General features: G+C 25.7%; 5 protein-coding genes across 8 annotated transcripts; 3 read left to right on the forward strand and 2 right to left on the reverse strand.

Moving 5' to 3' along the window:
• The first annotated feature begins 1,404 nt into the window (after window positions 1-1,404).
• Window positions 1,405-6,142, forward strand: LOC113554415 (microprocessor complex subunit DGCR8-like). 3 transcript variants are annotated; one of them, XM_026958245.1, is made up of 4 exons: window positions 1,405-1,671; window positions 1,896-2,068; window positions 3,336-4,285; window positions 4,386-6,141. In XM_026958245.1, the coding sequence occupies exons 3-4, from the start codon at window positions 3,342-3,344 to the stop codon at window positions 5,410-5,412; spliced, it is 1,971 nt and encodes a 656-aa protein (XP_026814046.1). In that variant the 5' UTR covers window positions 1,405-1,671; window positions 1,896-2,068; window positions 3,336-3,341; the 3' UTR covers window positions 5,413-6,141. The 3 variants fall into 3 exon arrangements, with proteins under 3 accessions (XP_026814046.1, XP_026814045.1, XP_026814047.1); XM_026958244.1 differs by having other exon boundaries at window positions 1,405-2,068; XM_026958246.1 differs by lacking the exons at window positions 1,405-1,671; window positions 1,896-2,068 and having other exon boundaries at window positions 4,386-6,142.
• Window positions 6,143-8,075: 1,933 nt separating this feature from the next.
• On the reverse strand, window positions 8,076-9,344 carry LOC113553503 (multifunctional methyltransferase subunit TRM112-like protein). Its single transcript, XM_026956866.1, has 4 exons — window positions 9,082-9,344; window positions 8,878-8,979; window positions 8,670-8,762; window positions 8,076-8,268 (listed from the first exon to the last, which is right to left on the reverse strand). The coding sequence occupies exons 1-4, from the start codon at window positions 9,157-9,159 to the stop codon at window positions 8,161-8,163; spliced, it is 381 nt and encodes a 126-aa protein (XP_026812667.1). The 5' UTR covers window positions 9,160-9,344; the 3' UTR covers window positions 8,076-8,160.
• A 171-nt stretch (window positions 9,345-9,515) lies between these two features.
• LOC113553502 (DNA-directed RNA polymerase II subunit RPB9) lies at window positions 9,516-10,692 on the forward strand. Its single transcript, XM_026956865.1, has 5 exons — window positions 9,516-9,765; window positions 9,968-10,022; window positions 10,205-10,278; window positions 10,344-10,470; window positions 10,530-10,692. The coding sequence occupies exons 1-5, from the start codon at window positions 9,701-9,703 to the stop codon at window positions 10,599-10,601; spliced, it is 393 nt and encodes a 130-aa protein (XP_026812666.1). The 5' UTR covers window positions 9,516-9,700; the 3' UTR covers window positions 10,602-10,692.
• A 9-nt stretch (window positions 10,693-10,701) lies between these two features.
• LOC113553501 (activating signal cointegrator 1) lies at window positions 10,702-16,012 on the reverse strand. The gene is made up of 12 exons (XM_026956864.1): window positions 15,828-16,012; window positions 15,633-15,751; window positions 15,456-15,565; window positions 13,724-13,808; window positions 13,547-13,665; window positions 13,331-13,482; window positions 13,044-13,207; window positions 12,830-12,960; window positions 12,567-12,748; window positions 12,129-12,250; window positions 10,897-11,085; window positions 10,702-10,837 (listed from the first exon to the last, which is right to left on the reverse strand). Exons 1-12 carry the CDS (start codon window positions 15,908-15,910, stop codon window positions 10,776-10,778), a joined length of 1,518 nt encoding a protein of 505 aa, XP_026812665.1. The 5' UTR covers window positions 15,911-16,012; the 3' UTR covers window positions 10,702-10,775.
• A 5,007-nt stretch (window positions 16,013-21,019) lies between these two features.
• On the forward strand, window positions 21,020-25,958 carry LOC113553378 (folate transporter 1-like). Of its 2 annotated transcripts, none has more exons than XM_026956687.1 (10): window positions 21,020-21,136; window positions 22,163-22,303; window positions 22,962-23,132; window positions 23,210-23,423; window positions 23,485-23,639; window positions 23,709-23,819; window positions 23,889-24,012; window positions 25,304-25,496; window positions 25,571-25,709; window positions 25,777-25,958. In XM_026956687.1, exons 2-10 carry the CDS (start codon window positions 22,181-22,183, stop codon window positions 25,855-25,857), a joined length of 1,311 nt encoding a protein of 436 aa, XP_026812488.1. In that variant the 5' UTR covers window positions 21,020-21,136; window positions 22,163-22,180; the 3' UTR covers window positions 25,858-25,958. The 2 variants fall into 2 exon arrangements, with proteins under 2 accessions (XP_026812488.1, XP_026812489.1); XM_026956688.1 differs by lacking the exon at window positions 21,020-21,136 and adding an exon at window positions 21,724-21,844 and having other exon boundaries at window positions 25,777-25,857.
• Window positions 25,959-27,067: the final 1,109 nt, after the last annotated feature.

Here is a 27,067-nt window from a genome sequence, read left to right on the forward strand (position 1 = left end):
TTTGGGTTCTATAAGAGAATAAACGATAATTTTTTTTAGATTGTAAATTTTATCGAGAAGCTTATTAGCCAGTTCTGCAACCAGGTACAAAACTTTTTTTTTAATAAATCAACAATTGAAAAATATATTCAGTTTTGTAAAACAAATGTAAGTACTTACGAGTAATTTGACAAAATTCATAGTAAAATGTATACTTAAAAAAGGTTTTCACAATAAATAAGAGTACAAGATTTTGAGTAGTTTCAAATTTAAGCATGTTTGTATAAGTTCATGTTGGGTTTTGAATTTTTGATATTCGCTTTTATGTTATATATATATTCAGATATATATTCTATACAATAAAATCGAGAGTAAGTAAGTATAATTAACATCTAGTAAATACTAGACTACTAGAGTCTAGTAACTAAACAGTCAGATAGTTATAACTTATAACGAGCATAAATAATTTAAAGTAAGTGATTTCCAAAGTGAGAATTATATAAATAAGGTTAAAAAATGCTATAATATTCTTGGGCGAAAAAGGAAAGTAGTTTTAAAATATTTGATCTAAAAGAGACTTGAGCGAAATGCGTAAGGTCGATTTTAGCCGAAAAGCGCTACACCCATTAATTACAGCCCAATGCCCAGATAATAAAATACTAACAAAAATTGTATACAAATAAAATTATAGGTAGATAAAATGTGACCACAAAAAAAAAACAGACCGACGACTGCCCAACAAATATAAGCTGACATCCTTTTAATATTTAATAAATAATGTATAATGGAAAATTTACTCTTGAATGTTACTTTTATTGTAATATTGCATTACAATATTTACAATTTATAAATTTAACTTAACGTGTCATTATTGAGTTCTTCATTGGAACCTTAATATTAATTATATACCTATTTATGTCTGTTTTTAAAATGTAATGCCCAATTCCCATACCCTAATACTTTCCACATAGTTCTTTTTTTACTTCGTACTTCTCCTTAAAATCATTAAAAAGAATTTTTGAGATCAAAAAAAGGTTACGAACAGCACGATAATTCGGTATTTTTATAATATATTTATTTACTGTACACATTACATACCTATTACCTATGCGGCTATAGATACATGAAAAAACAAAAATATTTTTAAGCAGCATCATTGATATAATATACCATGTACCTACTAGGTACAACAAAATTAGTTATTTCATAAACAAGTATTATCGTATTTAATTGTATAAAATATAAATATTCTATCAAAATATCTAAATATATTTTAACGGATAGAAATTGAAATGTTTTCGCGGAATTATTAACGGTAATAGGTATTATGCAAATGAGTAATTCCGCATTTGACATCCGCAAGGAGCGCTACCAGTTCTAGTTATTTGAGAATAATTTAGATAAGAATTCTCGTACCTACGTCACTATCGAAGACCGAAATATCGAATATTGCACGATCACGATTCATGATCTTTTCTACGTCGTGCCCGAGGTTTATAGATTATAATTTATAAACCTTAAGTCGTGCCATCGTGGGCAGAGTTGCATCAGTTGTATACAATATATACCGACGTGAACCACAACTGCAACCACACTATCAAACTTGTACCTACAGTTGTAGGTGTTTAGTATCAGCTAGAAGGTTATACTATAGCAGGACTATTCGTGGTAGTCAGCAACACGTGGATAAATGTGTGTTTTTTACATTTTTTTCCTTAATGGCAGCAAGTTTTATGGATAATATATATATCTATCACCGTCTCGCGGACTGTGATATATTCAAGTCCGTGATATTTATACTATTATCACGGATATAACGATATTACATAATATCTATAAACCTTGGGTAGTCAGCTGTCTACACGTCACCAAGTAATCAGAATAATACTATTTACTATTATATTATTATTTATCAGTTGTAGTCACTACTCAGTACTCACTACTTCGCTAGTGCAGTAGTGCAACACTGCAACAGTGCAACTGCAAGTTGCAACAATTCGCATTTCCGCACTCGGCATTCAGGCTACGGTTCATTTTCGAATCTTTATCTATATATTGGATCCTGTTAATAAGTCTAAAATTGTTCAACGTACGTAAATATATATTTTTATTTTTATAAAAATAATTTATTTCATTATATTATGAAATTATGTAATAACTAGGTACCTTTATTTACTAATTAGTAATTACAAAAGTAGTATTTATTAAACTATTTAACTATATTATTTTGTACACTTTACCTCAAGCTTACGTTAAGAATATAACAGTATAACCAATACAAATACAATATGATATTAAACTTAATAATATAAAATATTGTACCTAATAAACCTGTAAACATAGGCCTAAATGGTTAGGTTGTGTTAAATGGAATTGTTTTAACACCAAAAGCTCCTGAAGCCTCACTGAATACTCCTTGACTTACCTTGTCAATATATTAAACCATGTTAATAGGTATGTGTTTATTGATATTTCTAGCCCATAGATTTTCAACTATGTTTATGTTGATTGTTAGTGTATATTTGAAATCTCATTATTGCAAGATTTAACCTGCTAGTTGTTGGCCTCCTATTGTAAATAGACAAAATTTATAACTAATTACAATTATGTTACTTTCAACATTTTTAAATATGTACAACTGAAAATTACATAAAATAACGACATTTTAAATAAGTTATATATGTATGTAAACACTTTTATTTATTTATATAATTTTTATTGTATATAAAAATCTTAAAATCGCTGTTATTTATTCTTGATTGTTTGTTATTGCAAATTTTCTCAGCCACACTAAAAATATGCTCTACAGAAACGCCAGAAGGAAGCAATGCAATTTTAGAAACATTAATCAATAATTTTATCATTGGGTAACAAATAAAAAGTATTATAAGAGTGCTCAATTTCAGCTCATTTACACATTACATATCATCTTTTTCTTTTCAAGAATTATAAAATATTACTTGTTATTTAACAAAGTTACTTATTAAGTACTTGAGGTAGTTACTTTTACATTAAATAAATAAATAATGAAGTTACCTTACTATAAGTAAATTACTACCCAAGTATTTTAAAGATATTTTATTTGAAATTCAATATTAGTATAATTATTAAATCGTTCACTAGTATATTTTATTCAATTTATGTTGACTATATAAACTCATTTATGGAGTTATTTAATTTGTATAGTAGGTAAATAAGTAAATTTAGGCTATAAATAACATGCGCTTAAAAATTTTCAATAAAGATAGAATATAAAATGTCTACTCATATTAAATATAACTATAGTATTAGGTATTAAATTAAAAGTAAGTTAAACAAAATAAATATTTAATACATCTTGTTAATTTTTATTTCAGATTAAAATGTTAAATATGTTACAATCAGATTGTCAAGTTAGCTCTAATTCTGATGATAGCTTAGAAGATTGTCCTAGAAAAAAAACTAAACTATCAGATATAAATGAACAATCATTTGATGGAGATAGTTCAATTGATAAAAATAGTCAAAATTACAATGAGATTGAAATTGACAATTATTTTGATCTGAAAGACCAAAATTTGAATAAAAATCAGACTGTATTTTCTGGAGTATCTGATGATGAAGATTATAATATTAATAAATATGAAGATAGTGAAAGTGAAGATTATGTGCCTATTTCTGATGGTGAATTTGAATTAGAAAAGTATGTAATAAATGAAACAAATTCTAAGACTAGTGGTAATGAAAAAATTGATGATGAATCTATCAAAAATGTTGGCAGTGATGCCAATAAGTATATTAATAATGAAAAAGAAATTACTGAAACTTATACATCCATAGGTATAGATAATGATGAAGTATATGATTTACTAGACAAAGCATATAGAGACAAAAATAAAACCCCTAATGAACATAAAAAGAAAACTGTAACTCAAGATGACTTTAAAGAATATGAAAAAATTGTGTTAGAGGAAGTATGTAAAAATCATTTTGATATATTGCCTGAAAATTGGATTGAAGCAACTCATAAAAGTGGCATGCCTATTTATTTACATAAGAAAAGTAGAGTTGTAACATTATCAAGACCCTATTTTTTAGGACCAGGTGATCCCAAATCACATTTAGCCCCCTTGTCAGCAATTAGTTGTTTGCAATATCAAAAAGGTCTTGAGAATAAAGAAATTATAAAAAATGAACCTGATTTTCAGATTAGTAAACTTGGCGATATGATTATACCAAATGCCAAAGTTGAGACTGCACAAGAAAATATTATTAAAGAATCTTTAACACATGCAGAATTGCGAGAATATTGTCAATCACTATTTAAGTAAGTTAATGTCCATTACTTGATTTAGTAAATATACAATTGTTTCGATATAACTATTTTATTTTTATGTAATAAATTTTGATTATATTTTGTTTTTCAGGTTTAAGATTAAAAATGTAGAATCTCCTTGTGAAAAGCTGAAAGAAGAATATATAAAAACAGAAATTTCCAGTGCCACACTAAACAATACCAAAGAAAGACCTTCACTTCCAGATAGTACTAAACTGATATCATTTCCAGTTCAAACTGAAGATCACGATAAACGATGTAATCGTCGTCGTGAATGGATAATGAATCCCAATGGTAAAAGTTATGTGAGCATATTACATGAATATTTACAACAAGCATTGAAAACCCAACCTTGGTATGAGTTTAAAGAACTTGAAAATACAGAAACACCATATTCTGCTACTGTAGTGCTTAATGATGTCCAGTATGGTGTTGGTGTGGGTAATAGTAAGAAACAAGCAAAACTTAATGCTGCCCAAGCCACTTTAGATATACTCATACCTGAAATGAAAACTAAAATAGATTCAGATATCAAAAACCAACGTGATCCAGTAATATTTGACCAAATTAAAGTTACTGACCCTAGAATTACTGAATTCTGTGCTAAAACCACAGAACCTAGTCCATATGCTATGTTATTAGTGTGTTTACAAAGGAATTTTGGTGAATGTGAAATAGGTATTGAATATAAATTAAACAATCGTCGTAGGATGTTAAACCAATGCACAATGATGGTCGGTAAACACACGGCTTCTGTTGCTTGTAAAAATAAAAGGGATGGCAAACAAAAAGCTTCTCAAGTAATACTGGGTTTATTACATCCACACATTGATAATTGGGGATCATTGTTACGGCTTTATGGTAACCGAAGCATTAAGAATGCTAAAGAAAAGAAACAAGAAGAGCAAGAAATCACCCAGCTCCAAAGTAAAGCTGCAGTAAATCAACCCAATTTTGCTATATTGAATAAACTTAAAGAAGAAATGTTAAAAATTAGGGACCAAAGAAAATTAAAAGAAACTAACGAAATGTTAGGACTACCACAGACAATGCTTGGTACAACATGTCCATATACTATAGCGATTCCATCATCATCGACAAGTCCAACTAACAAATAATTTTGACTGGTTTATTGTTGTTATTCATGTTCAAGTTAACAACCATTGATGTTCAATTAATTGTATTAACATTTAATTCAAATGTTTTGTTCCTAAAATTAATGTCTGATAGTAATTAATACTAGTGTATTATTTAGGTATTGACCTATAATATAATGTCTTAGGTTAGTGTTGACTTTAAGCTTAATATTTATGAATACAATATTTATAAAAAATTGTAAATAAATAATATATATTTGAAATTGCTGGGATTGATATTTCAATATCACCAGAATCAAATACCTATACTATGTCCAGCGAGAGAATGTGCCGCAAACTGACCAAAATAAGTTTTTTTGCGCATTCCCCAATGACACCCAGCCATAAACAATCAGTTTTGATAGCATGGTGACGTGAGGGATACACAAAATCGGTGCATTCTTTCGCTAGACAGACTATATGTCAAATCTTATTAAAATTAACACTACACAGACATATAGTGTCATTAACATATGTTGCAGAATATGTTAGACATTTATTGCAATAAATTATTATTGACCTAACCATGTCATGGTGTGGGGGAGTTATGTCCACAGAGTACCAACGTAAAGGTGTTTTCAGCTTAAAATAAAATTATATAATGATCATTGGTTTTTTATATTTTTATAGTGCAAAAATAATAAATTTTAAAACAAACCATAGCAAAAAATTTTAACTTTTTCTGGAAAATAAGTGTTTATGACAACAATAAATAAATAAAAATTGTTTTTGTATCGGTTAAGTATATGCATAATTTTAATTATTATTAAAATATATGTAATTAGTTTAATGAGACAAAAATTAGGTATGAATATATTGTAAAATATGCATATACATTTATTAAAAATATAATAAATGCACTGTAAGTCTGTAAAGACAAAATATCTATAAAAAGGACCTCATCAGTAGTCAGCAGAGCAAGACAAAGAAGGAAAACATGGACAATCTTTCAAAAATTAATTAACATCTACATTCAGTTTTCAAAGTAATTTTAAAATTAAAAAAATAATTTTTTAAAAACGAATGTAGTGTATAATATAATATATAAATATGTTTTTAAATTAGAGATTGAATAGAGTAAAAATTTGAAAAATTATTTGATCTTGTTTTTACTATATAACATTAATTATACTAATCAATACATATAGTGATTTATTTAAATATATAAAGCTGTTTATATGGTTTATAATTTCTTCTTCAATTCATACTTAAGTATGTATCTCAAATTGTATTTTTTAGAGAAGCAGTTGTCATTAAAAATTGAATTTTTTCCAACATTCCACCAAAATGTAAATATATACTATACCATCACTCCAAAGCAATTTTAAACCTTTAACCTTTTACAAATGACAGAATACTTAATATTTTATAAGGTTTTTGCGGAACACAGCCGTAAAATACAACAGTAATTCTATATATTTTTCTTACTGGTTTTAAAATGTTGGCAGAACACTTATACTAAGTCCACAGAATACCAATTAAGAACCACTGGGTTAAATACAGTACTATGTTATATGAAAGGACAAATGGGACAATTATACTGGGCCCAATTAAAAGACGGGCCTACCGACTTCAGGCATATAAAGTTAATTGTACACCTTTTTATCATACTTTGAGAAAAAAAATAGATATCTATGGTTTTTACTTGGATATTTAAGTGGGTTTTAAAGTATAATGGCTTTTTTCCAAAAATAATGGCCTTAAAGATGAAATCAAATTTGACTTAAAACATTAAACTTAAAAATATTTAGTTTGATATTTAAGTGAAATAATTAGGGCTAGGGACTTCTAGGAGTTTGCATGTTTTTCAATTATCATTAAAAACATAACTAAGTAAAATAAAAATTTGTTTCATAACAATACTAGTGTATATTTAAAATGTATAGGTGCATATTTTGCATATTTGACAATTATTTGTATAAATATGTAGATTTTATAATTTTATTAAGAAAAACTTAATTTTAAATAGATTCTCTGGGCCTGAAATCTTAGTATGATGGTTTTATTCATATAAAATAAATATTTTAAAATTAGTGATTGTGTTTTTCTCGCTGATCACTTGCATTATTACTACTTATTGGTACACCACAAGCGTAAATAAAAAAAAAAAAAAAATGGAAAAGAAACGAATAATTAACAATTTATAATTTTAGCAATTTTGCAAATATTATCTAGATATTAAAATAAAATGATTTTTATTCAATACTAAGATTCTTATTATTATTATTTTTTTTTTTAATGCATATTCTAATAACATATTTAGTGGTTCTTTAGGGCATAAATGCATGCATATTTCAAGGTTTTTTATGGCCTTAAGTCCCTAGCCTTAGTAATAATTAAAATACTAATTTTTATTTAAATAAAAACCTTTGCTTTTTAATTTGTATACTAACTTGAATAAATATTAAACATGAATTAGACGCATTTAAAGTTAAAAGTATTCTTGTATATTAAACAATCATATTTTTGACCATAAAATGTAATTCTATGATTCAACTACTAATATATAAGCAGTTAATTACATATAACATTAATTAAAAAATATATTATGCATACATATTATCTTGGTATTGAAGAAAATAGAAATGGACAATTTGGGGCCCAAAATTGTAAATTGTACTGGGCTCATGAATTGGTAAATCAGGCGCTGGTTAAATACATTTTTTTTTATTATTAAACCTTGATAAAAATCATTTATCTTAACACATGAGAAGAAATTGAATATAGAATTTATGGTGATATTTCATTTTCATTTAACAGTAAGTTAGGTATGCCAGATGATATTGGGAATACTCGAGCTGTTTCTGGACATATAAGTTCGCCATTTATAATTTCTACCTAAATAAAATAAATAAAATTGTTAAATATTAATCATTTTATAATAAAATATTAAATTAACTATATTTTATAATTAAATTAACAAGTAAATTAATAATATATGATTGGATCTTGGCATTAACATAGACTATAAGACTTGATTTACGGTTATCTACTAACCATGATCAGATATACAATTTAAATAGTTTTCAAATAAAAGTGTTAATAAAACAACAAGTGTTGACAAATATTTCTGAGAAATATTAAAAAAAAAATAGTTTTTCGTTTATATAAATGATTCAAAAATGTTTGGTACAAAATATAAGTTACTAATAGATAAAACCCAATCATACAATATAGCATCAAACAAAAGAAAATTGTATTTCACTCATTTGGTATTTAATAAGTCAGCCCAGACTTACTTCCATAAGTACATGGTGGACTTTTTTGAGGTACTCTTCGTCGTCTTCATAGTCATCGATTAACTCATCAGACAGGTCATTACCATGGCCGATCTATAATAACGTTAAAAAAAAAAATCTCGTGAAACCCATTAATATCATGGTAGATTGATATTTATCAATAAATTGCTTGCGTATCAACGTTGATACAACCATAATATGATCGTACTTGCACAGCGGCGTTAACAAATACTTTCCAATCAAGTTTTGGTATGATTCTCTTCACAAACTCCTTATTGAATGTAGATTCAGATATCTTGACATCTTTCGCCTATCGAAAATAACGTGTATTAACACAATTTTACAATTGGGAGACAACGGTATTAAATGAATGTCGGTAATAGGGAATAAAAACAACTATGAAATCACTCACGACAATGCGAAGTGGGTATCCTACTTTGACTCCTTTCAGACTCTTGGACGACAGCAAATTGTGCGTCAACAGTTTCATGTTTAGTGTTCACGTAGTGGACTGAATTTTAACGTGTCGCAAAAATTAATTACTGATTAGCAGCCGACAGTTGGATAGACCACGTGAAACCATAGAGCATGGTTGAATGACTTGAATGTGAGTACAATACTACATAACTGAAAATAAACAAAACACAAACAAGTCCCAAAAACTGCGACCATGAGCAATAGATACGAAGCCGGTTGGTAGTAAGTTGGTATGTTTGGTCGTGGTACCATAAACTGTTTCTTATCTAATATCACAGAACAATATTAACAATGTACATATATATATATATATATTACAATGCTCTGTATCCATAGACCTTATAATGTCTGTACAACGATCATGATTTAAGATAATACTTATCTATTAATCATGATCTTAAACCTATAATCTATAAACCTTGCATTTCGGCATCGTGCTCGTATTCTGTCATTCTGTAAGTAAAGTTGTATCACTTGTATCCATAGAAAAGAGATTGATAGTTTAGACGTCACCAAGCTTGTTTTAACGGTTTTGTGCTCACCCCGATCGAACGATGTCGGGTTACGATTCCCGGAGTGATGGACCTGGATTTGTCGGCATTCGATTCTGCCAAGAATGGTAAACTAACAACAAATGAATCTCCTTTTTAAAATTTTTCAATTTTATTTGTATTATGATCGGACAACAGTGTTGACAAAATTACTGTTTTGAAGTCGAAAAAGCAAGTTACGCCTTGAGATGCAAACGAAAAATACAAATAAAACAATTCTGACTTGTTAAAATTGCTTAGCTAAATGTTTTTGTATTGTTTGTTTTTCAGCAATAACATGTTGTATCCTAAAGAAGACAAGGAACATAAAGTACTGTTGTACGCTGTGAGTAAAATATAATATTCCTTTTGATTATTTTAGATTATTTTTTTTAAAAAATAATTGTCATATTCTAATGGTTTTGTCATGTAAAAATTAGCTTTGACTATTATATTGTTTTTTTGAGTTACTCAATTTATTAATATTTCATTTGTTTATAATTTTAAATTGGGCGTTTTATTTTTTAGTGTCGAAATTGTGATCACAGACAAATGGCAGACAGCAATTGTATTTATGTGAATAAAATTATGCACGAAATCAAGTAATTTAAAACGTCTATACAAATATTGTTTGTATAACTCATTAATATTATTTTTTTGCATTTAGTGAACTCACTCATATTGTTTCCGATGTAACGTCTGATCCAACTTTACCCAGGTCAGAAGATCATCCTTGTCCAAAATGTAAACACCGTGAATCTGTATTTTTTCAAGCTCAAACTAGACGTGCAGAGGTATACTTTATATTAATAAATGTTTTAATTTAATATTGATTTTTATTTTTCATTTTCAGGAGGAAATGAGATTATATTATGTTTGTACCAATCCTCATTGCATACATCGTTGGACTGAATCGTCTATTTAATAATTATACAATATAATGGTTTTTTTTTTATATAAATTTAAAGACAATATTTATACTTAATTATGTAAATATACATTTTAAATAACTAAAATTCAACATGTTTAAATTTAATATCTATTATATTTTAAATAATGAAAAATAAACTACTAAATAATATTCTTACAAATATCACATTCAACTTATTTCTTTCATTAAACATTTTTGAGCAGCATTACAAATTTTCTCGTCCAATTTAACTGAAAGTAATAATAATATTAAAGACAATAAAATATTCTAGTCCATATTTAATACTTACAAATTTTATGTTGTCCTTTAATTGGAAAATGATTAACCAATAAGATTGGATCTTCACATATAAAAATATACGGACTTTCGTTTTCTCCTTGAGGATATTTTGAAATGTATTCTTCTTGGGATAAACAATCCACTAAATTCACGCAGCCTAACAAACATCCAGTAGGATAACGTTTTGGAAATTCAACATCTAAACATAACACAGACTTTAAAAAATTATGAAATATTAAATTGTATGGCAATTTATTTATGTATAAAATATATTGCATATTGTGAAAATAATAATCTCTGGTCCCTTTTAAAAGATGTTTGAAATCATTAATATTTGAAAATATTTTGTGTATTTAATTTTAATTTATATCTGATAAGGCTTAACAAATGTTTTTTTAATCAAAATTAAAAAAGTTAAGATGACTATATTTATACGTATTAAAAACAAATTTTAACAAAATTGAATAATTATACAACTATTTTTATCAAACAAAATTAGTTAATTTTTTGTTATTCGAAAGATATTAATCATAGAATTGAAACTCAGCATTTTTTGTATAGTTTTTTATTCTATACATGTTTGAGACTAAGTATTTTCAATAATTTTTAATTGTAGTTGCAATAATTTGAGATTCTTAAGATTCTCTGAATTAAATAATAGAGTTCTTTGATTTCCAAACAAATTATTATAATCCTAAATCAAAATAAAAATGTTTATTTTTATAAAATATTAAGCATCATAATATAAATAGTCAACCAATTTTAAAAACTATATCATGTATAAAAAATTTTAATACAAATATTAAGTGAAAATTTTAAGTATATGATCATTCATTTTTTAATTATAATATAATTAATAATAGTATAATTAATTGTAAAATTAGTGTAGCATAATATTTATTACAATTTGTGTCCCATTTCTATTTGTAGTTAGTTTTTCCTAAATATTTTAAAAATAATTAGGAATTTTATACTTTTGATTAGAGTTGGGCAAGTATTATTTTTTCTAGTCAAGTTGAGTACTGAAACTCGACTCGAAATTGTTTTTAAAGTCGAGTACTCGCCAACTTTACTTTTGATTGACTATTATAACTATAGAACAATTTTGCTACCTAAAACCATTCTCAAAGTTTGAGATTAAAGCATTCTTATTAATTCAAAAGGCAAAAAGGTAACAATAGATAAGAATAAAAAAATACAGGGGTTAATTAGTCATTTTTAAAAAAAGACATTCAAACTTGCCTCCTTTTAAATGTTTATAAAATGTCTCAACTCGTTCTATGTCCTCTGGACTGGGTTTTTTAGCTGTTGATGCAATCCAAAGTCTTCCCCGATGTGGTGTAAACCATGTACGGCCTTCATGGCTAAAATCAAAGGAAACAGAAATTTGAAACTTGGTAGTTACTAGTTAGTATTGTAAAAAAAAAAATGATAATTAAGTTACTCATTAATTTAAATAATATGTGTATTAAAATTAATTATAAAACCAATTCTAATTTATTAATACCTAACTTAAGTAAGTAAATTATATTAGATAAAATTATTAAAAAATTATAATTGTATTTAATTAAATAAGAAATTAAAATTATTTTTTGTGATTCTTTGCAATTCTGTTGTTTCAATTCTTATAAGAGAAATAAAGAGTAACTAATTCTCATTAAAAGATACTAATTAAACTACCTTTTAATGTTTAACAACAAGAGAGATGCATATGGCTGATGCATGCTCAAACAAAGACCTGGATCGGCCATTAACATTAGCTCAGCATCTTGTACCTTACTGAATCCTGTATTATTTTTTACAAGTGACTTGTTAATATCAACAGTATGTCTTTTAATTTTTTTTATAGCATTATCATTAAACTAAAAGACAATAAAAAAAATAAATAACAAAAGCATTCATTAATAAAAAATATTCCATAAATAAATTTTATTATTTATTACTTTTATATCCAATTTAATCAAAGGATTATTTAGATGTTCATTGATCACAATTGGAAGTGTCTCTTTACTATCAGTTAATACATCAATATCATCTTCAACATCAGATTCATTATCTTCATAGACTTGTCTACCTGTTAGTGCACAAACAACTTTTATATTAATCCTTATTTTATTAAAAATGTTTACATAAATAATTATATTTATTATTATATACCAGAAAAATCAATAATGATTTTTTTCGTTTTTCTTGATCCGTGTTTAATTTCTTGGCGTTTTTCTTCTTTCTTTTGTAATTGTTCTCTTTGCTTAGATGATAACCAACCACTATTAACTGAGTAATAATCCATTTGGTCATCTATCACAGTGGTACGCTTAGCACTGTATTATAAATGAAAATATTTCTTTTGAATTAAATCTATAGTTATAGCCTTTATATTTTTTGAAAAATGTTAGTATTATTTTTAGTTAATTGTAGGATGATTTCATTTTTATGTTCCTAACCTGGTACGATCAAACTCTAATAACTTATTACGATGCTCTAGAGCTTTATTGTCAATGGCTGAAGTAACAGTTTGTTCAATTAATTGGTTATACAACTCTTTAGATTTATTATTATTGCAATTCAACAAAAGTTTCTCATCATTCGAACATACCTATTGAACATTTAAAAATGTTTTTATTTCAAAACAAATTTTGACAAATTAAATTAATTCATACCAATTTACCACATATAACACATGGACCAGATCCTTCTTGTTTGCAAACAATTCGACCACAATTCAAACAATTATTTACTAAACCATGTCTAGATGCTTGACAATTACACTTGTGACGACCTTAACAACAAGTATAAAATGTAATTTATATTAAAATTTATAAAGATAATATTTTTACCCTTTAAAAACACCTCTTGTCGATTAAGACCTTCATCTGTATAAATGTTGACATATTTTTTATTTTTTGATTTGGATTCTTTTTTCTGTAAATATAATCAATTTTAAGGTATAAAAAATAAATTTTAAATATTCATTTATTCATTTTTAAAAATACTGACAGATAGACAAGTTACTTAATGATTGCAATATTAACAAGGAAAAAAATAAAATGTATAAAAAAATCATGAAAACAGATGGTTGTATATTGACAATCAACATCATCCTTATTAGGAGACAATTAATGGTATAGTGAGTGGAGCGTACTAGTACAGAAAAAAGATACATCAATTGTTAAGAAAAATAAGGTATTAATACAATTAATAAAGTTAAAGAAAAAAAAAATAATCTATTTTATTTGATAGTAATTTACTAAGAAAAAATAAAGGGGGCTTTTTAACATTCTCAAAATTAAAATTAGTACCATTAAAAATAAAAACTATAATTCTTAGTTCTCACATAGATATTCAATATAAATAAGTATTGTGTTTTTTGATTGTCTATATTCATTAATTTAGCATTTATATTTTGAAATGTTTTATTTTAGGTTAGCTGCAGAATGGTTAATAATAATAATAATTAACAGTTAATATTTTCAATTATATTATGATTAAGATAAACCATAAAAAAAGAGACTTTTATTAACATGTATAAATTATTTCAAATTACTATCATAATTTCAGTAAGTTATAAACACAAGTGCAGTTGTTAAGCGTGCAACAAATCAAAAATTGGTTAAGATCATTAACAATGAGTATGACGTTATCAACAAAAATGATTAATAATATATTGTTTAATACTTGGGTAATACGCTACCTATTGTAAAATGGTATATTCCATTTACTAGCTAATCATAATTTATTAAACTAAAACTTACTTAAAAGGACATCTCACCCGCATGTGTTGTCTCCGTTTTACTCACGCATGACATAGTAAATTTTCGTTCAACAGTTTCATAGTGTGCTTTTTAATTTTAATATTAGAGTTAATTGACATATTACCAAACTTTTAGGCAAGAACATTATTTGTGTTCTCTCGTTGACATTTTACGAAATTTTAATTTTTAAGTGAATTATGAGCATTTTTAAATATTTAATAATTGCATACTCATAACTCACATAAAAATAAAATATCGTTAAATAACCAACAAGAGAACACAGATAATATTCTTGCCTAAAAGTTTGATAATATGTCAATTAACTCTAATATTAAAATTAATAAGCACACTATGAAACTGGTGAACGAAAATTTACTATGTCATGCGTGAGTAAGACGAAGACAACACATGCGGGTGAGACATCCTCTTAATACATCACTCAATTTTATATACAATAAAAACATTTTTAAAAGAGCCTGGGATGAGTTGATAAGGATTATTTGGTTAAGTCTAGTTGTAGTTATGAAGTAAACTCAATTTGGGTTAAATTCTTCTATTTGCTAGTGAGGACAACTTTAGAGAAACAATCATGCATTCAATTTGAAGTGATTTACTGAACAATAAACTTATACAAAGTTCATATCACATGATTGATTAATTAAGTTACTAATTTAATAAATATTTTATATATTTCACTTCATTTAATTCCAAATACATATTTATTTAATTTCTTTATACACCAAATGTTTTTGGTTTTTTCCAAAATGCAAAATAGGTAAACAATAAAAATATATTACATAATCTCCAATAAATGTACCTTTTGATTATTAGTAATATTTGTCTTTTGTGGATCTTCTTTAACAGGATTTATTATATTTTGCTTAGGCAGGCGTGTATTTTGAACACTGGATGTTGGTTTTTGGTTGACTAATGGAATATTTAAATAGGAGTTAATCAACAAATAATTAACAACAACAAATTAAAATTAACTTACAAAGTCTATGTTTTTTTTTTAAATCTATTAAGAACTGTTTATGAACTTGAGATTTAATATCTAATAACGAATTACAGTAATCATCAAGGTCTTGTTCTGACTGCATGGAAAGTATGTATCTGAAACCAATAGCTGTATTATCCGACAAAGTTTAGTTTCTAATTGAAAATTAAAATAAATAATTATTATGCATACTCCGCCATGTCATTTTGTACTTCAAACTGTAATAAAGCAGTAAGTTTATCACAAATCCATTGAATAAATTCTTGCTTGGACATTATTGAAAGTAATCAGTTAAAGGTACAATACTAAAGTTAATAAATTTAATAAGGAAATTAAGGAAAGTTTCAATATCTAGATCAAAGTACGATTCCTTTATTATCAAAGACCCATTTTTTATTATCAAAAAACCCAACATTTTTCATTTAAAAATAAGATAAGGAAAACATTTGATAAGAAGATAGTTAATTCAATATTGTCAATTGCTATTACTCATTATTATTTATTCTATAATTCTGTACTTATAAAGTCACAACTCACTACTCAGTACTTCAGTTGTCATTAGTCACAGAGCCGGATTTAACGGAGGGGGTTTTAAGGACACTTGTCCCGGGCAGAAGATGTTTGAGGGGCATTCGGATGCCAGAATATTATGAAAAAGCTAAAACATTTTGACCCTCGATTTAGGAAATTTATATAAAAATATATGTTGATTTGTAATTATACAATTTTAGATTCAAAATTAATACGTCAAGATGTCACCTAAGTACTTGACAACAAAACATCGTTGGGGCATCCAGCGAACTCTAAATATTTTAGTACCTATATAAATATAAAGTTTAAATAGTTAAATGATTCACCAAACATTAAAATATAATAGTCTAAAAATTATTAAAATTTTTAAGTTTAATAGTAAATAATATATTTAATAATGTAATTTAATTTTCTGGTTTTAACACATTTTAGACAAATGACGCGCGAGCCGCGAGGTACGTAATAATCTATTAGTCAATAGAAGACGGTGACGGAACAATTTCGCTCTATATGTTTACCCCTAAGATGAGCAATTTTTGCTACTTTTCATACAATAATTTATTATTATAAATTGTAAATTATTTTACTGCTAGAGACCTCAAAAAACAAAATTTGCCCCAGGCATCTGTGATCTGAAAGTCTATAGTTAGGGGTTATTATCAGGCCCTGATTTACGCAAGTGCAGATAGAGTACTTGCACTTGGCCCCCAATTTCTGAGGGCCCCAAGGAAAATTGTTTTTTTAAATTAATTCCACCAAAATTTATTTTGTAAAATGTAATACCAACTGTCTTTTTCTGCGTTAAACGAATTAAAACACGTCACGGGTTTTGTATGACACAAGAACGTTTGGACGATTTGTCTTTGTTAACTATTGAAAATGATGTTACATCATCATTAAATTCTGATTCAGTTATTGAAATTTTTGCAGAGAAAAAAGCAAGAAAGAAATTTTTATAATTTTTAAATTTTTTTATGATAAAATGTTATAATAATAGAATTTTTTTTAGGATATGTGGACTTGAGAGAAGAGGGCATCCAATAACACCAATTCAAATTTTATTACTCATTAAAGGTTAAAAATAGAAATTGATCATTTTTTATTTCATTGTAATTCTATAAAATAATAATTATTAATAAGTTATTTTCCATTTTTATAATTTTATGGAAAATTAAAAATTAATTATTTTAATTTAAATTCATATAACAAAATCCTTAAGTATTTTTAACATTTTAATAAGTTTAATTTTGTTATGTTATTTAATTAGTATTATCTTTTCGTTGTCCTTAATTTACTAGACCAAGTAACTAAATTGTATTTATAGTAGATACATGAAATTAATAATATACAAATATTTTATAAGTTTAGACATGGGTATTTAACACTTTTAACATATAAATATTTTTTTTATTATCAAAATCCCCCCTCTGAACCTCTATGTAGATTTTTTTGACCTAAGGAGGGGGCCTAAAAAAAATTGTCCACTTGGCCCTAATATTATTAAATCAGGCCCTGGTTATTAGTTATAAGTATTTCCATATTCTGACCGATACATAAATACATTTATACGATTTGAGGGGGAAGAATTTCGCGAGAGCGTTTAAAACATTGTCATGCGCATTACAATCGTGATGGACGGCTAGCAGATTTTTTGCACCATGATTACGTAACACAAGTGAAGTGCTACGCAATCGATGACAGTTGTCCACGCGACTCGGCCGCCGGTTGTCCACTGTCCAAGACATAAAATACATAATAAAGAATAATATAGTCAGCAGACCACCGAACAGATCCGGGTATGATGATTTATGATCGTACCACCGATAGTATCTCTAGACATTCCTCACCATTATCCGCACCTGCACCCGTTACCCATACCGAAATTTGCCTAACCGCGCCGATTTCTGATATATATTATTATTTTATATTCCTAACATTTTGCTCCATACAGGCGCATTCGCCATGTCACCATCAATAAACACGTATCGGTATCACTATCATAGTCATCGATACCGGGCCGTGTCGATGATCTGTCGGGTACCAACAGCCGAAGAACCGCTGTCCATGACTATCCGTCTCACGGATTCCGCTAGATTCATACAGCTGTCGTGATATTACACTATAATTGGTTTCTTTCGCCCTTTCGGCGGTTACAAATCCACACACAAATTATAATAGTTTTTCGCAGTTTTACATTGAATTGCGTGTAATATAGTCGATATACAACGATGAAATACTATTTCACTTTTAAAAAGACGTAAAATTAGTTTTATTTAGGAGAAACTGTCTTTGGGCGGCATGACCCATGAGGGAAGATACAACTCCTTTACCCTGAAAATGTACAAAACATGGTTTTTTTAAAAAAACACGCTTTTTGAGACCTGTAAGTCTAAATCATTAGATACTCACAATTGTAATTGTTTTAAAAGGTACAGCAATGTTCAACGATTTAACTAATTTGTAACTGTCTCGTGAATACTCTTCCCTCTTAAAACAATGAATAATTAGTTTTTTTACGGTAGACATTGAAATGTGATGCGGGCCATATTAAAATAATAATAATATTGAATATTTCGCGTTTTTCACGGAAACATAACATACCTAACCAAGTACGCGTGGAGTTTCGAAATTTAAATAGGTAGGTAAAATTCTTTCACCGCGAATACGTATATGCAGTTTAAAAACAATATTATTTATTTGTGGGAACTTAAACTTAAGTGTTTTATATTAATATGAATTTTACTACACGCAATAACAATTTTATTTGTTTTTTAGTATTTATATTATATTTATATCTGCAGTTTATGTTTATACTCGTAGGTACTATGCATAGTAATTGCTACTATGAATCTATTTTTACTGTTTTGCGGTATTTACAGAAAGACGTGTAATACAGTATAAATATATACTATTATAATAATTAAATATTTATAATATAATAAATGCAATATTTTCGAAAAAAATTATCTTAACTTACTATAATACTAAGAGTAAAATAATTAAATAAAAATAACTAAGATTTATAACAAAAAACATATCATTTGACAATAAACCGTTTGCGCTTAGAATCGTTTTTTGTGTATTCGTGTACCAACGTTCAATGATATATCATTGAATTCAAATTTAACACACCTATAATTAGTCCAGTCAAATTAGCAATAAGTTCGGAACTAATTCTCCGAAAGCTGAATTTTGGTATACAGTAGAACCTCGATTATCCGAGGTAATGGTGGATTCACTGGATTATATTCACATGGATAAAATGAAAACCACAGTTAATCGAGACTTTTTATAATGATGCAATTTTTTTATTTAATTATCATTAGAAATGCATAAAATAATGTTATACATCCATAATATTATAAACAACAAGTTATATCAGTGCTTAACATATGAAGTTATCAGTTTTTGTTTTTTTGTTTTTTTTTTTTTTGGTTTAAAATTTGAAATAATTTTCCTTACTTTACTTCTCACTTCATAATATTGTTATTGTCAAAAATGTCATTATACGTTTTTTAATATCATATATTATTATGTAACATAAAATGTTCGATTATAACTACATGTATTATATATACCTATCTCCAGTCCATACTTATTTTTAAATTTTCGAAAAAGTGTGCACGGTTAATCGCGAACACGGATAACCGAGTCACGGATATAATCGAGGTTCCACTCTATAAGTAGTTTATAGTAAACATATAATTTTTATAATATATATAAATATGTTGCAGTAAGTACTATATTCTAAAAAATGATAAAAAATTTTTTTTTTTTATTCTGTTTGAGCAAAAACCGTCCATCAGTTAAATTATTGCTAAAACAACCTATGACAAAAGTTACGAGCAAATAATTTTACTTTATAACACGTTTAATTATTTTATCAATTTTAATCATCGTAAGCCATAATGTGATTACAATTGGTGGTGACGATATAATTGAACGAGCTGTTGACTATTACAATATACAATATTTTTTAAAACATATATAAAAGAATCATATAATAAATATGATATTATATTATTACAATATACTAAAAAAAAAAAATTGTCGAAAGCTAAATTTTGGTATATAAGTAGTTTATACCTCACTTAGACATATACTAAAAGTCCCCTCCCACTCTTAAAATGGTCGCGCACTCCTTTCATTAGATTCGCTTATAACTTGTTAGCTGTTACAATAAAAATTCCTATGACCAAAATTAAAGACCATCAAATTTACTAAATTGATTATTTTATTTGTTGTATATATTTATAAAATTGAAAAAAAAAATAATTTTAAAATATTAATTTATTAGTTATACAATTAATAAAATCAATACGAAAAATTAAAAATTGTAGATTTTATTTTTATTTATTCAGAGTACGTTTATGTTATTAAATTAAATTTTAAAAATGGTTCTAGTGTTGTATTGTAGGTCCTGAAATAAAAATTATTTATTTATTTAATATTTTCATATTTAATTACCTATTTATATTATATTGTATATTTAATTATTAAAATCACACTGTATCTAATACCTAAATCATTATATTATGTGGATCTCATTTTCTGTAATGATGGTTTATGGTTTTCTCTTTTCTTGTACACAAATAAATATTTGTTCTCGAAATTTTCCTCTTTTATTTTCTAAGATTTAAGATTCAAATGCCATAAATACACGACAAGGCGTCTGGCGCACTGCGTTCTGCAATATGGTTAAAGGTCATACCATAGTCGTAACCACGGTTTAAGATATACGGATATACTTATATCAGCTATATCTTACCCTTACACTGTGGTCATGAACTCATGACCTTTATACGATTTTCAAAGCTAAATTGTTATTCTGTGTTATCAGTGATCAGCATTTAGTTATCAATTACGACTTACGAGAAATATAATTGTATAAAAATATCTTCTCTGTGTTGTAATTTTTTAAGTTCTAAGTAGTAATTTATACATTTATCAGTCTTAACTCCTAATCATAGGTAATATTGAAATTATTATCTCCGTTTTTAACATAAAAACATTAAAAACAGTTCGAATACGTCTTATTTATAGCTTATGCCTTATAAGGAATTCAGGATCATCAACTATATAATTACTTTGCATAAATAATAAATGTCACTATGTTGATAATATCTTAAGGTTAAACTAATATTACATTGTTAACAAATAACAATCATTTATATGATTATTAACTACAGGATAATTGTCCTAAGAATTAATCTTAAACAAATATTATTACATGTAGATGCCTAAGACTTGATTACCTATTCAAATATTTTAATAAATATAAAAGAAACACTTTAATCACAGAATAAATTTAATCTATTCAGTGCTTTAATCCTCTAAGTGACTAGGTAATTTGGAATTTATAAATATTTATTTCAAATTTATATTGAATTTTACATGTTGCCACGAGATGCTTATATTGAATGTTTTGAAAACATTGTTGATATATTAATAATTTATTATCTTATAAATCAGTACATAATAGTGTAACTTTTTTCTCAGTAGTTATATATTAACATTATAAAATTATTTAAATAACCTGTATCTGTACAAGATTAAAAATCATTTGTATGATAAATTATATAATAGATTATTTTTAACTCTTGAAGTTCTAATTTATATGACTGCATCGTGTTAATAATACCTTATAGCCACCTTGTTATGTTATTATATAGGAAGAGGTACATTTAAGAATGATATAACAATAATCATAGGTAGATAGGTTATGAATAACTATAACTATATAAAGCTATTTAATCTTAATAATTATTAGATAATGTCCATTGTACAGTGTTTAAAACACTTTGTTTAATGTAGATTGTAGGTAAAACAAAAATAGGTATTTGTACAAATAATTTATTTAAATAGGTTATCTAATGTACGTAACTACTTGACCTTATAAAAATTACATTAATGATGATTAAAATTTGGTGCCTATTACCTAGTAATTTTTTTTTTTACTGTTAATAACAATCATAATTCATTTTTGAAATTTATAGTTAAATATTTTTCTGAACATGACGTGGAAAACCATTTCTTTATGCTTGTGCATTTATGGTGTTTTAAAAGAGTTTCGACCATCAGAATCTTATTTCATTCCTTATTTACTAAGTCCACGGATGAATTTTACTGAAGAACAAGTAAGAAATATTCTATAATTATTATTAAATATATAAGTATCTTAAGAATATTAATTTATTTTTATAATTAATTTTAAACTATATAGTAAAAAAAAAATAAACTTTATACTTTAATTTTTAACTACTGTCAAACTATAATAAAACTATTATTTTTTTATGTTTTTAATTTGTATGATTAAAGTAGGTAGCTAGTTATAACTTGTAAGTTAAGAAAAATATTATGTAGACAACATTATTCAATTGTTATTTTAATGTTATAAGTTATTATGATTTAAAATCCATTAGTTCAACCTTAAAAGTAGCTTAAAATTTTAAATTTGTAATCATTCATTGTAAATCATTAAATTGAAATGCTTGTAATTTTTTTTCAAAGGTAATAATTAAGCAAAGTTATAGGTAGGTATACAGTATTAAATAATTTATTAAAATATTCTTTAAAATACATTGTTTAATGTGGGACACCTATTTTAAATATAAATATAAATGTATTAATTATAATAGGCTTGATTCTTTATTGAAAATAAATATATATATTAATAATTTATGACCTGAAAGAAAAATTAGGTAACAATATACACAGATATATACAATATGGATACTAATAATAATTAATTATTAGTACATTATAATAATTAAATATACTTATATAAAATTTCAGGTTAATAATGAAATACTAACTATTGGTGTTTATGCATCAATGATATGTATGATATTTGTTTCATTAACAACTGACTGGTTGAGGTACAAAATTGTAATTGTTATCCAAGCATTTTGCGGTGTTTGTATTTATACTTTGTTATCTTTTTTTACAAGTTTTTTATCTGTTGTTGTAAGTATTATTATTATTTTAAATGTATACTAATAATTTTTGTTGGTTTTTAAATTTAAATAACTTATTATTTTTAGGTAGTTCAAATTTTGTATGGCATGTTTGTTGCTACAGAAGTTGCTTACTTCACATATACATATTCTATTGTGAATATAAAATATTACCAGAAAGTTACTAGTTATATAAGAGCTGCACATCTTATAGGACGTTTCTTTTCGGGGTTTCTTTCTCAAGTGTTTATTTCAACAAAATTAGTTGATTCATATCAATTAAATTTCCTTACATTAGGAAGTTAGTGTGTATTGAAAATGTGATGTAATAGTGATTTATATAATTTAATGATAATATTTAGGCCTGATGGCTGCTATGATATGGACATTGACATTACCAGCTGTAAAAAGAAGTGAGCCAAAGTCAGAAACTCAGAAAATGAATGTAATTGATAGAACATTAGAAACAAAAATAGAAGATGGAGATGATGAATCAGCTGAACATAGTACAGAAAAAGTAGGAGTTAAGAATGAATTAAGAAAAAAAATATTTTTATGTTTACTTTATTTTCATATATTTTTTTAGCATAGCAAGATGTCTTGGAAATATTTCAAGTCCATGTGTAAAGAGTATAAGAGTTTGTATATTTTGAAATGGTCGTTTTGGGTTATAACTGCAACTTGTTGTTTTAATCAAGTATAAAAAAGTATAAATAAAATAATAAATATTTACTTGTTTATAATTTATGAAATGTTTTATTATTAGGTTTTGTATTATATTCAGTCATTGTGGGAATCTTTAAGTCATGATGAATGTCTTGAGAATAATAGTATTTGTACTAAAACTTCAGAGTGGAACGGAGCTGTTGATGCAGCTTATACAATCATAAGTATGATTTGTACTTAAGAATAAACTATAATATTAACCAATTTAATACCTAAATTATAAAAGTAGTTAATATTGATTTATCGTTATCAGTTGCAAGGAACTTAAGTAACATCTTAAAAAATCTGGCTACTTATTTTAGATTGGATGAGTGTACTATTTTGTAGTAATTGTTTAGGAGCGTGGTAGCTATATTTGACCACTTATTTGTATAATAATACAAAAAGTTTATTTGTCAATAATTTTAAATAACTAGATACATCTAAACAGAAAATTATTATTTATGATATTTCTCAAAAGTATAGTTTATAGTGAGCAGTGGCGAAACTTAAGTTTTTAGTTGGGGAGACGTTGAATAAAATGACACTATTATGTTTGAATTTTCTTCCCTATTTATTTTACCTATTCGATAATACATTTTTTTTTCATAGGAGTAATTTATAATTCCATCGTTCAAAATTAGATTAATTAAATCTTCAGCCACGAGGACAAACTATAATATAGAAACAACAATATTAAGAAACACGTAGGTACCTATTGGCTATCAGTAATAGCGGTTTTACAGTGGATGATGGTATGACAATGTTATGATGATGTTGATAATTAAGGAAATCTGAATAGCGAGACGTGTCTTATAGCAAAGATAGTAAACCCCACTTACATTAAAATCCTCCCTGTACCCGTGCGCCCATAATTGGGAGACGTTGCATTGTAACATCTCTTTGATATAATATAATATTTGGAATGACCTGCACAGCCGTATCGCGCGCATCTATTCTATTTTAATAATTCTCAAAGACTATAACTGTACAAGTCTTTAACATTTTAACAAATATTAAAACATATATAATTTATAATATAAATGACGATAACATTTGTAAATATTTTATGATATAAAATTATTTGTCCTGTGTTTTAATTTCTTAGTGGGTAGACATTGTCTCAGTGTCTCCTATGACTCTTCACCACTGCCTACTGCAATAAGTTCAAGACAACAGTATATTATATAATAATATAATATAGTATACACTATTTAATACATAGGTTGACTATTAAAATAAAGTTTATGTAGTAAAACAGGAAAATATAGTGACACTAAGATTTTTTTTTTATATATAGTTTTAAATTAATCTCCTTTTTGCTTTTTAGTTAATCTATCCTTTCACAAAATATTCTATAGCATGCATCTGTTATATATTAGTTAATAATTTGATATAATATATATTAATAATTATTATATTTTTATGGATAGTTTTTAAAACTTAATAATAAATGAATAATTAATTTTTCTTTAGGTGCATTTATTACGTTTTTATGTGGTTCTATTAGCATGAATATGGATAAATATAGTAATTTACTTATTATAGTAACATCTTTTGTCCAATTTATTACTCTTTATATATCAGTTTTATATAACTCAATTTATGTATCATATATCAATTACATAATTTTTTGCACAATTTATCAAGGGATGATGACCATTGCCAGGTTAGATTTATGATAATTTGGTTTTAAATTTTATGTTGAAAAAACAAAATTAATATTATTATTTTGTAATAAAGCTCTGAAATAGCCAAATGTGTCAATAAAGATAACCATGGATTTGTGTTTGGTGTTAATAATTTATTAGCTTCAACTTTACAATCATTAGCTACATTTTTCATGACCATGGGAGGTTTGTCGTCATCATCTAAAATTTTGGTAAATATACAATATACATACTCTATTATCTAATCATGTTAGTAAATAATGATTTTTATTGTTATAGTTTGAATGGTATGCTATATTTTGTTTGGTAATTGGAGTATGTTATTTATTTATATCAATTTTACAAGTTTTTAAGAAGTAATTCATGACAAACATATTTAATATTAATGCATAAATTAAGTGATTTAATTTATCCTATTAACTTAAAAACTAATAAATAATTACAATATTTATATTTGTTTGCTCAATATCATAATATACCATGTTAAACATAATATTGTAACTTATAATTATTATTTTTATAACATTAATTTAATATTTACTACTTTTTGTATTATTAATTATGTAAAATAATTGTAATTGAATACAAAGATTATATCGATAAGTTATGAATTTATACCTATTAATAAGTAAAAATTATAAGTACCTTATTTTATAATTTACATGTCTATTTAAAAAGAATATTGTAATGTAAACGTTTTACAATAATTTTAATGAATAAAATGATTTGTGATTAATGTTATAATTAGTTTATTAAAGAGTTTAAATTAGAATAATTTATAAATCTAATAATTACACTGTTATTTATAAAAAAAAGTTTAAATAATGAAAATTCAATCTTTGACATGATCTCGTTAATCCTTTTCAGATTGGATTTAAACAAATGCAAAGGTATTGTAATTTATTTCTACCTACATAAACCAAATTAAACATTATAACAACTATGACCTCCAAAAAATTATACTTAATAATTAAAAAAAAAAACATATAGGAATATGTTTATATCTATGTATTCAATTTGTTAATGAAATAATATTTATTATCATATATTTGTTTAACATTAAAATAGATATTAGTCACAGATATATATCTGTAATATTAGTTAAGTTTATTATCAGTTTTAGATCTATGAATTAGTAGAAAAATGCATTATTTTTTTTTAACTTGTAGAATACAAAAACATTTCTTTAGCACACATTTTGAATTATGTACTTACAAATTCAATTTTGTAACTCATACTTTGATTTTTTGATTTATTAAGTTTTTTGGTTTTTAAAGCCGTTTTTCATTTTTTAATAATATTTTTGTTTTTAGGTAAATATTGCATTCATTCTCTATGAATATCATACTAAATTCATAATATCTTTAATTTAAAAAAGGGGGAAAGCATAGATAATTCAATGACTGTTCTGCTGTATAAGTATTGAGTGTACCTTGTTACTTAATAAGTAAGTTACTGTAATAATGATTAATATTATTATTGATTTTACTTCTACATACATTAGTATGCTTAATTATTAGGTAGCTTAATTCAGATATAGGGAATTATTTTTACATGTTTTTAAATGTTA

Source organism: Rhopalosiphum maidis, chromosome 2 (genome assembly GCF_003676215.2).
Source record: "Rhopalosiphum maidis isolate BTI-1 chromosome 2, ASM367621v3, whole genome shotgun sequence".
Classification (NCBI taxonomy): Eukaryota; Metazoa; Arthropoda; class Insecta; order Hemiptera; family Aphididae; genus Rhopalosiphum; species Rhopalosiphum maidis.